This window comes from Nyctibius grandis, chromosome 16 (assembly GCF_013368605.1).
Source record: "Nyctibius grandis isolate bNycGra1 chromosome 16, bNycGra1.pri, whole genome shotgun sequence".
Lineage (NCBI taxonomy): Eukaryota > Metazoa > Chordata > Aves > Nyctibiiformes > Nyctibiidae > Nyctibius > Nyctibius grandis.
Window position 1 is genome coordinate 7,191,912 of NC_090673.1, and position 12,319 is coordinate 7,204,230.

General features: G+C 49.6%; 1 protein-coding gene across 4 annotated transcripts in view; it reads left to right on the top strand.

The window, feature by feature from the left end:
* The window catches only part of NSMF (NMDA receptor synaptonuclear signaling and neuronal migration factor), a 46,451-nt gene extending 42,331 nt beyond the window's left edge, over nucleotides 1-4,120 (top strand). For all 4 annotated transcript variants that reach the window (XM_068413842.1, XM_068413844.1, XM_068413843.1 and 1 more), the window contains one exon: nucleotides 847-4,120. In XM_068413842.1, coding sequence (XP_068269943.1) covers nucleotides 847-944 — 98 coding nt within the window. In that variant the 3' untranslated portion in view covers nucleotides 945-4,120. The remainder of the gene's footprint in view (nucleotides 1-846) is intronic.
* The last annotated feature ends 8,199 nt before the right edge of the window (nucleotides 4,121-12,319 follow it).

Below are 12,319 nucleotides of genomic sequence, written 5' to 3' on the forward strand. Positions count from 1 at the left end.
CCAGGAGGTTGGGCTGAAGAATAGGCCTAAATTTATCCTCTTGGTCAATCTGGGATGTGCTAATAGTATAACCTCTCTAATCCTTTGCAAAGTCACGTCAAACTCATCTTAAGCAGGCCTCAGAAGCGAAAATCCCCTCCTTGAGCCCTGTCTCAGAGCCCAGGGTTGTTTGCCCTTGTGTTTTGAGCTGTACTCACTGCCTCCTGTGCGTGGCCTTCAGGCTGTGGCTGCCTTGTGAGACCCTCCCACCTTCCATCAGCGGTGCCGGGGCACAGAACTTGCTTTAGTGTGTCCTGTTGAGCTCATTGCTGTGAGAAGAGACAGCTCTGCAGGACAGAGGCAGCCTGTTAACGTTAATTTAAAAAAAAAAAAACAGTTTTTATTTTGAATTTTCAATGTTAATTATTTTTAATGTTTCCCACAAAACTTTACAACGAGTTAACTCTCGATTTGTGATTTTCTGAAGTCCCTGTGCCTCGTGCAAGCTGTTGGAGCTGTTCTCTGATACTCTACAGCCCCTGGCCCTCCCTTCCACAGTCAGTGCAGAGAGGTCAAAGTCTGGAGACAGACTTTGTGCTCAGTTCCCGCCCCCATGGACAAACCCCAGGGGATTATAAGGAGCCTTTCATGGTCTGAGGAGATCTAAAAAAGATGTTTGCTTCTCACGGGCACCCTCACATGTGCTGGGTGGGTGCTGAATGTCAGTGTGCTCCACGTGAGGCACACGGATGGGTTCTCCTGTGCCCCTGCCTGTAGGTGGGTTGGGTTTTTTTGCTGCTGCGGCCTCTCGCGTCTCTCCCTTGTGCTGCAGGGTGTAAGCCCTCTGCTTCGTTTCGCTTCTCCTAGGTAAGCAAATGATTGAGACTTACTTTGACTTCCGCCTTTACCGCCTCTGGAAGACCCGCCAGCACTCGAAACTATTGGATTACGATGACATTTTATGAGCTGGAGAAGACTTTGCAAGAGGAAGTCGATCACCGGTGTCCAAGAAGTCATGCTTATTGCAGAGGGACTTTTTTATTGGCACAGGGAGCCCTTCAAAGCCCTAGAGGAGACAGCAGTGCTAAAGGGAGGGAGGAAGGAGCCCTCAGAAGTGTGTCGGGAGGAAAGTCTCCTAGGTCAAGAGAGACTGGAGGGAAAGGGTTTGACACCTCACTCGCCTCAGGTCAGAGCCGTGGTGTCTCAGGAGGAGCTGTGGGAAACGAGGACAGGATGGAGTTCCTTGCAGAACTGAGCTGTTTTGGGTCAGAATGGGCCAGATTTGATTCCAGGTCCTTTTAAAGACTTTTGAAGCTCAGGTTTTCTTACAAAAAATAAAATCAATTACCCATGCACTACAACGAAGAAGTGACCAGAGCACAGGGGAAGGAGGCGTCTGTACTGATGGGTCCTTCTGTGCTGGGGATCTCGGAGAGCAAGGACTGCTACACCTACTCCTGCAAGCTTAGATCAAGACGATCCAGTTTCATTGTGAATATATACTGGAATATAGAATTGAAATCTAACTTTTTGTTTTGTTTTGTTTAATAGAAAATAAGTGCAATTTTTATAGCAAGAGGGGTAAAATCCCTCCCAATATTTAATTAGTTAAAAATAACACACCAGTAACCAATAGATGAGGTATTTTTGGTCTGCTTGAAAATATATTCAAAATGGTAATATATCTTCTGTAGACATATTTAATCACCAGCAAACATGGTTTTAACATAACTTAGCAGACCCTGCATGTCTGCTGCATTGATTAATCCAGTTTGGTTTGTTACTTTCAGAGTAGCTGTGTTGCACTAATTGTATGTGTATTTCTCCTCCAATTAGACACAACTTTGTTCCTTTCTATTTTGCTGCTTGCAAAACTATGGGACTTTAGTTTTGCTGAAATACTTTAGGTTAGAAATATGGTACCTGGCTGAGAAACCTCCGTCAGGTTCGCTATGGTATAAAAATGAATTAGAAATTAATAGCCATGGTAATTACTTGTTCATGCCAGTGTTTTGCTGTGTGTTGAGAGACGAGTTCTTTTTCGAGTCTGCTCTGTGGAGCAGTGCGGTGACACGACCGTCAGAAACCCTCCAAGGAGACTGTTCACTGAGGCGTTTGGAAGAAATGCTCCTGGAGGAATACAGCACGGGTTTGTAGCATGAGTTTGAATCTTCCCTGTGTTCACTTGATTGCCAGTTGTTTGTGCATAAACCACCTCTTTTTCTAGTGCTAAAAAGACCAGTTTATTGGTCTGAGCTGCTCACGTCCCTTCCTGTGTAGGATAGGGTAAACCCAGAGCTTTGTCAGAGCAGCTGTGGTTTGAGAACCCAGATTTGTACTTGCTATTTGAGGATATATTTTGGAATATATTTACTTTTTGTTTGTTTAGGTCAGGGGGTTGCTTTTTGTTTCGGGAAGGGTTTTTTTCATCTTCTACTCTCCTGTTCAAGAGATAAATACTACTTACAGTCTGTGTAGGTCACTCTGGCAATTCTGGGAGGTGATACAAGTTATTTCTTTATAAGTAAAATATACTGGAGAAGTAATGGGGAAGGATTACCTTGGTTTCCTGATTTCCTGGTATCTAAAATTAGTTGATTGTGACGTGAAGGAAAATATATGTACAAATCTTCTTTTAAATACTTACAAAAAGAACCAGTTGTTCTGATCTGTAGAGTACTCCTTCCCCCGTGACATAGCTGTGGTTGTAATTCTGGGGAGCAGGCCTCTGGCCAGAACTGCTGAACCCTGTACATTTATAGCAGTTTTATAGCAACACTTTTGAAGAAATAATGTACATATGATAAGTAAGGAGAGGAATAGGTGGAGAGAGATGGTTTAAAGTCATTGAAAGCATCATATTGAACCAAACAGGTGTGGGCTATTGCCTCCCCCTCTGCTTCGGAGCTGTGGGGAAGCCGCCCTGCTGAGCTGGCCTGACCTCGGGAGCTTTGGTGGCTGCATCCCTGGCTGGACTCTCATCCTCTTGACTCAGTCGTGTTTTCCAGACTTGTAGTGAAGGGGATAATGGGCACCAGTCTGTAGCTTTTGGAAGAAAATATTCTTCCACAGAGGATATTAAAAAGACAACAAAATTTATGCCAATTCTTTATTATTTAGCATGGCAGCTTCCACCAGCTGTGCTTGTGAGAGGTGGGAGCTGTAGGTGCGACGAAAGCATGAAGTCATGTGTTATCTGGAGAAGGAAATGGTAGTGGCAGGATTAAAATGCTGACACAAAACTCTCTCCCTTTCTGACCCTTTTGCCTCCTATGGTTGTGCTCCTAACTGGAGACAGACAAACTGTTCTTCCTTTCTCTTCTCTAAAGTAAAATCCCAATTCAGTGAACTTGGTAGCATGAATGTAGCATTGTGGAACTATTGAAAACCTTATTTAACTCCGAAAGGGCCCGTTCATGTATGCGCTGCGGTGATTTCTCTGTAGAGCTATTGTATATCTATCCTCATTGACCACGTGTAGAACTAGGGGTGCCAAGTAGAAAGGTAGATTGTGCAGTTGCGTAACTTCTGTAGGCAGATGTATGTTTGAATGACCATTACGGGCTGTTTTACTGGTGCAGTTGACTATAGTATAATGACAAGCGATGAATGCGTTTCTCTCTTTTCCAAAGATCTATATTCCTCATAGTTTGTGATGTTTATGACATGAGCATATTATTTCCTTTGTAGCGTTCATCTGACGAAAGAGATTAAATACTCTCAAAGCTGTGACTGGAAAGACAATAGAGTTTTGATGTTTAAAGTCCTTTGTGTGAATAGCGTCATTGAAGTTAACCATTTCTGAAAGAGGAAAACTAATTTCTTGCCCTTTGTTACTGGTTGAATTTTTCAGGTGGCTGCTGGGAAAGGAAGGGATCAGCAGAGGATAGGATGCAAGAAAAAAAAAATTAAATTTTTATTTATACTTTAGAGTTAAAAATAGAGCCTGTAACTTCCTCAGTTGGACCAGCCTGTAAAGGATGACGCCTGGGTGTGCACTCACAGCACGGTCACAGCCAGGACGTCCCCTCTGTAGAGCCCGAGCACCCGTTCCTCGCACCCCTGGCGCCTCTGCAGCGTCTTCTCCGGGGGAGGCTGAGGCCAGGCCCGCAGGGCGCTCTGCCTGGGGCAGCTGTGGCTGCTGAGCACACAGGGCAATTTGTTGTTCCACTTCTACCTGCTTCTTCCAGCCTTCAACTACCTGCTCGTGGGGTGCGTCTGTCTGAAGCCCTGGAACCAATTTGTTCACGCGCAGTCGGTAATTGGCGTGGTGGAGCTCACCTCTGATAAGGGTAATTGGAGGAAGCGGCTTACGGTGCGGTTGAGCTCCCGTCCCCACCAGCTCTGCTAGAGGATCAGCAGCCCCATTGCACCGTTACGCTCAGCCCCAGCACTGGGAACTGCTACTGCAACTCCTGTGTGGTCTGGATTTGCTTTTAGCAAGGGCAGGAGAAACGGGGACAACCTGCTTAACCCTGGCGAGAAGCAGATTAAACTGGGATAGCTAAATTGGGTGCCAGCCCTGGCTGTTCACCCCCGCCATGTGTGGGAGGTTCTGCTGCTCTTGCTACGAGGCAGCATTGGATGTGACCTCCAACCCCTTGCCTGACATGATGACTGTCAGCAGAGAGTCTGCTGGTTGTGTTACAGCCTGGGCTGGGAGAGGCGAAGGGTGGGCAGCTAGTGCATCAGCTGTCCAGTCTGCTGCTCCTCAGCCTGGCTCACGTGCTGGGAGCAGCCCCTGACCATATTCTCTGGTGCCTGCAGAGAATATTCACTCAGCTGTAGAGGCTTGGAGGGGGTTGTCTTCTTGGATGTGGCACTTGTCTTATACAGGGTTTTCCAGGGAGGCTTTTCTCTTTTCCTCTTGTTTGGCTAGGGAGGAAGGGGAAGAAGAAAATTCAAGTTACCCAAGGGACATAGAAATAGGTAGAAAATGGAAATAAAGCTTTTTGTACCTCTCCTCATGCTGCAGCCACCAACTTCCCTTTGCAGCTGACCTCCGGGCCTGGGATGGGAAACGGATGAGTTAGCAGATAATCCCTTCCTGCGTTAAAATAAAAACCCACAAAAACAGAAAAATCCTTGTAGCTGTAGCAAAACATCTGACAGCAAAAGGCAACCAGCCAACTCATCCTGCCCCGTGTGAGGACTCTGCTGTGCACACCCATGGGATCCCACCCGCTTCTGCCTCCGAGTGCCTCTAGAGCCACCTGAGCACGTCCCACAGCCCATAGTGGGGCTCCACTCTGCGGAGGGGACTCTGGAAATGAATTTGTTCTTCGTTTCTCAGCCTGGACGTGTTGCCTGGTGCTCAGCACAAGTTTCCTGCTCCAGGGGCTTCTGGAGTGCGCGTGTATGTGTGTTCACATCGTCTCTTCACACACAGGTTCTTTCCTGTGGTCTGGGGGAGATGCTCCCCCTCGACTGCCCCCACGTATTTTGCCACGTGCAGCAAAGCGTGAGGCAGCGTTATTGTTGTCCGTGCTGGGTTAGCATCTCTCCGGTTCCTGGCACGCATCCGTTTCACAAATAGCTGCTGTTGTTTCGGGACGTGACTGCGTTAGTGACCTGTGGCTGGGAGTTCCTGTTCCCAAGGCTCTGCTGGCAGAGCGACTGCAAATGCGGCTTCGTCACCTTCAGGCAACGTAAGTGGGGTTAGTTGAAAGAATGGAAAATGCTGATTTTAAATAGCCAGCCTGGCAGGATCTGGAAATGGGTGTCCTTAATCCCAGCCCAGACAGGAGGTGGAACGATGGGCTTGCTCTGCTCTCTTGTGTGAGTGTAAACATTCAAGCCATCAAAACCCAGTTTGAGTCACACATACATTATTAATGTCTTGGTCCAGGATAAGGGATGTTACTGTATGATTAAAAAAATCCTTCCAGGGCCCTCGGCAATTGGCGTGTGTTGCTGGAACCATGATCAGAGGATGTGCTGGGTTGTGTCGTCCTTCCTTGAGCCATCGGGCCACACTGCCCATACCGGGACACACATTTGCAGGTAAAAGCTGAACCGCTCTGTATTCTGGGCTTTGCTGTGACGGTCCCTGGAGCTGATGATGCAGACAGCCCTTCCTGAAGGATGCCCTGCAGATATCCTCCCAAGGGCTATCGAGCGGCGGTATCATTTCCCACGCCATCTGAACAAAGTTGTTTGTGGTCCTGTATTTTGTCCCCCTGATCACAGAGTGTCCGTGGCTTTCTGCATCTTCCACGGGAGTGTTTTGTAATTCTCAGTTGTGGAAACACAAGCCAAAGTCAATTGGAAACTGTTATGGTATTGATGACAAGTCAGCCTGCAGTCAGGTTTAATGACCATGAACCTGGTTGTGACCATTGTTACTCCCAGGTAATCCTGCTGCGTAAGCTGCAGAATTAATAGTGACATACCAGCGTTTGGTGTCTCTGCCTAAAATGCCAGTGCGCAATCTCTTGCCGAGGTTGTGCATGAGCTATTGAAGAGTGATAGGAACCAGTAGCTGCTTTGATTCAGAAATAAATTCAGCCCAATGTACTGCCAATCAGTGTGAAAAACTTAAAGACTGGAAGGAATAAACGTTAAGGACATTAAATGTAACGAATCCATCAGAAGAGAAGCTAAATTGCATTTTTCCATAAGTGTATTAGTTCTTTAAAATTTACTAAATAATTTTTCACATGGTGGTATTGCTGTTAGAGTATCCTTGAAGTTGGCATACGTAAGGACAGATAAGGCGCATCTAGGGTTGTCTTACATGGTGATAATGGGAGGCAGGCTGTATTTAGTTAGTTAATTGGGCACTCCCATCTTTCTTCCTTAGCTCCCAAATGAACTGTTGATTAATCACAGCAGTAACGGCCCTACACCCCTTTAGCCCCTCCACCCGCATTGCTAAGCCTCGAGCAAAGCGAACGTATTCACAGAGACCCTCAAGCAGCCGACGGAGCCCAGCTCTCCTCCCGTGCCACGGGGTGCCCCTCCTGTGACACCGAGCAGGCACAGCCATACCCTGTGGCACAGCCCCTGCCCCGCTCCCCGCTGTCCCTGGGGTTTCTGCGTGTCTCGGGGGCGGTTTCCTCCCCTGGTCGCGCAGGGGATGTGTTTGAGTTGTACTTGGGGAATGTTTCGTACCTGGGGAGACCAAACTGTGGGGGTGCTGAGGAGGCTGCGGCAGCTGGCCAGGGACTGCTCAATGCCACGGTCGCCCTGGCCTCTGGCTCAGGACCAGCACAGATGCACGTCGGTTGTATTCAAAAAGCTTCAATAGAAAGTGTGGGGTTATGAGAGAAATATTTTTTTTTTTAATTTATTTTTTTAGTTCTAAAACTCAGTTGTAGCGATATAGTCCCCACTACAAGGTCCTGTTAACTCGGAGCTGGTGCAGTGCTGGGAATTCAAGGACAGGTATCTTTGCCCTTATATTTGAAATGCCCTAAAAACATCGCAGATAAGTAGAGCCAAGCAAGGCCCTTTGAGTACGGATCCTGCTCCTCTGCGCTTGCCGTGCCCCCTGTGCTAAACGAGACCCTGTTTTGCCAGGTGTTAAGATGGGGATGACTGAAGAAACAGAGCGAGTTTGGTGTTCCCCGTGCCAGGAAACCAGGCTGGAGTCGTACCCAAATGAGCAAGCAGGGGCTGTAGTTTTTCCGCTGTGTGTTTCCTGTTGTTCTTTAACAACACTATTCCTGGAACTGGGCTGACATCAGTTGTGGGACCGAGCAACAGCAAGAACTGCGCTCTCACAGGGCTGCGACTCAGTGTGCTTTGGGATCTTTACTGTTTCCCCTCGGAGCTCAGGCACCGGTTTTCATTTCCAGCTCCTTTGCTCAACTGCGAGCCCTCCCTTTGCTACTGCACAGCTTCTAGTGAGGGGGGGATCATCGGTTTTCTGAAAAGAAAACCAAACGCAGCATGAGTAGCAAGTGGAAAAGGGAATGGTGCAGGCTTTGAAAATGGATCTGGTTGTGTGCAGAAGGATAGGTTATATCCTGTAGTGCTCCTGAACTCGGAGATATTTAAGTTACTTTCATCGAAATGAGAAAAAGAAAGAAATAATCACAGTTGTCACAATAACGGGGGGAAAAGCCCCAAACCACCCAAGTGTGAATAGTAATTGACCATCTGACAAACTATGTGAAGATAAAGACTCTGTGGTCTGATCCTGCCTCTCCTCTCAGCTGAGTTCAGAGGGAGTTGACAGCATTCTGCTCCTTTCAAAATCAAATCCGAGCGCAGGGACGCACGGCTGCATCCATCTGTGCTGCTCCGCGCTGCTCAGGTGGGGCCGGCTCCACGTGTACCTGCCCGCGGTGTATCCGAGCAGTTGGGTCCCTCTTCTGCTCATCCCACCTCAGGGGGAAGCTGAAGGCAGGACGGATGCATAAGGAGCTCGAAACGTTGGCCCCGAGAGAGTCTCTGGGTCAGAGAGCTCAACCTGAGACATGCTGGTTTGGGGCCAAAACTGTCTTAAAGTTAACAGAGTTTTAAAAACAAATATTGTAAGCTCTGAGGTCTCAGCGGGCCCGGGACCAGCAGGTTGGCTCCTTGGAGAAAGAAGAAAGTTACTCCAAAGCACTCTCCCTGGTTTTCGAGGCGGTTTCTGGCTGGTGCCTTCTGCCCAGGTGTGGGGCAAACCTGGCCATGACGCAGGAGACGTCTGCCACCTCTGCTGCCTCCGTTAACATCTTTCTCTGAGACTATCTGCTGCTGCCTGTATGATAACCAGGTTTCAAATACATTAATGTTTGTAAGTTTTAAAACGTGATTTAATAAAAAGAGACATTTCTGGGAAAGCAGGTTTTCTCTCTCATTTGGTTTATTTTGTTGTTGTTCTCTGGCTGTGGTTATAGACCCAGGAAATGCCACTTGGCAGGTGCTTTGCTGTGCTGGCAGGCACGGGGGATGCAGGCACTGGGCATCTCTGAACAGCAGCAGCGAGGGAAATACTGAAAACTCAAGAGCTCCAGAGGTACAAGAGACCCAGATGCAGTTAAAAGCAGGGAAAGATAAAAACTCCTGATGCTTTAAACAAGGGACCACGTGAGAGGTGCAAATCCAGTGACAGGGATAGTACAGAGTGATCCACAGTTCCAGCGGTATCTGTGGCTTAGTGAGGACGGACTGGATCGCTAAGGAACTTGCAGAGCATTAAGGGTTGTGCCTTTGCCTGGGAGGAAGGCCAGTCTCTGAGCACTATCCTGGGCACTAAGAAACAGAGCCCTTGAGGAAGTCAAGGGAGGCTAAAGGCTTGGTAACCCCTCTGGGGAAAAAAGGCTCCACAATAAAGCACATCCCCAGGAGGGCAGAAGGCATTGAATTCCGATAAGCCACGTTCTTTGTCCCAGGTCTGAGTTAATTGCCAAAGTGAGCAGGTCTGGCTTGAACTGCCAGCTGCAATTTTCCCCTTTATCTCCAACGCTGACAGTCACCTGCATGTTCATCTGCCCTTAAACGTGGTAACTGCAGCCCCACTGAGCAGAGGCAGAGAGAAACAGGCCAGACAACTGTCATTTAAGGCATTTTTCTTAAGTGCTGGCATCTCTCAGCCTTCGTTCCTGCATCCTCCCCGTTTGGAGACATTCTTCTCCACATGCCACCACCACAGCAGGGTGGGACATGCCGTATCCATCTCAGCAGTGTGACAGATGACAGAAATTACTTTTAATCCCTTACCACCAACTGCGCAGCCAGCCTTGGCCAGAGACCTGGCCGCTGTTCTCCCTAAGGCCTTTGTAGCATCACTGGTGCTCGGAGTACCTGGTGGCCAGGAAAACAGTCTTTATTCTTTATCCTGGAACCATTCTGTGTTGGCACTGTCCTGTTTTTAAATCATCATCATAGGGTACAAAGTAAAATTTGCTGCAGAACCCCAGTTACAACAGATTATTTTTACCCATTGCCGCCTTCCCTCTCCCTTTGTGCTCTGTTACCCATGGTGGTGTGATGGACACAAACCCCGAGCGCGAGCCGTGCAGGTGGAGTTTCGCTCTGCCCTGTAAAAGGGCGAGGAACTGAGATGTCTCGTGGGGGTTTAAGGTGAAATCACGTGTCTCTGAGCCCTGCTGGGCCCTGCTCTTTCCCTGTTCCCTTGTCACCTGTCTGTTCTTGGGGTTGTCCCAGCAGATCCTACTGTTGCCAGTCCTACCTCCCTCGCAAGCAGCATGTCTTATATGCCGCATCCTGTTGCGGGCTCCGCAGCCACATCAGCTGTGCCCCAGTGCTGCTGGGACGCCGGGCACTCGTGCCTGTGCTACACGGTGGCACTCTGCCATCACACCATCCGGGTCCTGACCCCTGCCATCGTCACACCTGGGTTTTGTAACTGAGCATTTGCTTTTGTGCCAAAATGTGAGTGCTGAGTGGGATTCCCAGGAGCCTTAGTAACAGCACTCGGGCACTACTCTGGGGTTAACCATGGGTGTAAACACAGCCACGCAGGGGATTAGCTCCAAAGCGCTTTCTTGGCAGCCAAGTTTCACTGTCCAGTCCTTAATGCTGTTTCACTGACTCAGCCTATGAAAGAAACAGTTGACAAACGATGGAAGGCTCTCAAATCTTGACTGGCAGGGGGGGAGATGAATAATGGCTGGATTTATTTTTTTGTTATGCAGGCAGACGGGCACGCAGTGAAAGCAGCAGATGTCAGATTCAGTCCCACAAAGGGAGGCGTTTTCTTTGCACCAGGTGCAGACAAACTGTGGGATTCATTATTTCAGGATTTATGGGCTTTACACGGGCTCAAAAGCCAACCAGACAAGACCACGAAAAGAGAAATCCATTGAGATCTCCAGAGTACAAAGGCACATTGTTGGCTCTGTACATGCCTGAGCCATGAGTCACCAGAGGCGGGGAAATGTCACTACCCGCTTGCCCGGTCTTTATCCTCAACCCCGAGCACTGGCTGTGGGCCCCGGCGAGGGTCAGGACATGGGACAGTGCATCGTGTGGCCCTGTGCTTTGGCTGAGTACAGCGGGTCACGCGTAAACCTTAAATCACTCTTGTGTTATTTAAGCTGAATCACAGAGAGCTGCCTCCTTCCGTTTCGCTCTGGTTTGCCGGCTCGCAGCGGAGCAGCTCCTCGGGGCACACAGCACATCTGGGCATCGCACAGCTCCCAGCACGCAGGCAGCTTCGGCAACAAAATACCATTTTCAGTAGTAGCGTTTCCAGGTATCACTTGAAGAAGGTGCAATTGCTCTGTTCTGGCTCGGGAGTGCAAAGGTAAGAGCCTTATCAGCAGGATACGGTGCTCCTTCCCGTAAACACACCTGTGTTTTCAGCAGCCCGGCTGGAGCGGGGTGAAGTCGCTCACGTCGAAGCAGCTGGGCATGCCAGGGTGCGGCTCCGCAGCTCCCAGGCAGGCTGGGACCTTGGCAGGTTCTGGCCAAAGGTTATTTATGTCACGGCGTGCCATGTCCCCTATGCCTCCTGGGCTGAGGATTTCAGCACGCAGCGTTATCGGAGGCGTGGAAAGTCCTGAACTGTCGTGTGATCGTTTCCTGCTTGCACAGACTTCCCAAAGAAACCTGTGGGTGGTTGATAACAGGCACTGCCTGGAAATAACGATGTGGCGGCACTTTTCCCCGTGCTTTTGTGCCCAACAAGCAGCCGTTGCCAAAGAGCGAAGCCAGTGGGAAAAATGTTTTCCCGCTCCACTGCTGTGTGCTGTGGAAATCCCCCTTGTCTCCTCCAGAGCTCCCCTTAAAACCCTCCTCTGACGGGCCTGATAAGACACTCCTCCGGTGCCAATGGCTTGTTCCTTGGCACCATGTCCGCTAATGCCCAGACACCTCCTCTTCCTCAGACTGTGGCTGAGGTGATGGTGAGGTGACCCCAAAAGGGATTTCTTGCTCCTGTCACAGAGTCCCAGCCTGGCTGGGGTTGGAAGGGACCTCTGGGGATCATCCAGTCCAACCCCTGCCCAAGCAAGGTCACCCAGAGCATGTTGCACAGGGTCGTGTCCTGGCGGGTTTTGAATATCTCCAGAGAAGGAAACTCCCCACCCTCCCTGGGCAGCCTGTGCTCGTGCTTGGCACCCTCAAACTACATAAGTTTTTCCTCATATTGAGTTGGAACTTCCCATGTTCTGTCCTCCTCGGCTGGCACCATGCGGGCCAGTCCAGGATGCTAAATGGATGAGGGGAAAGAGCAGATGAGGGTTTTTTGTGTAGGGTTGGTCACCGCGGCTCCTGGCAGGCTGGAAACCCCACAGGGCCTGCCCCGAGCCTGGCACCCCAGTGCCCGGGGGCTCCTGTGTGTGAGGGGAGGGCGGTGTGGGCAGCAGGGACCCCAGCAGGTCACCAGCCCCGGGGACGGGGCTGGCCATGTCCCCTAAAGCCATGTCAGGTCACACCACCC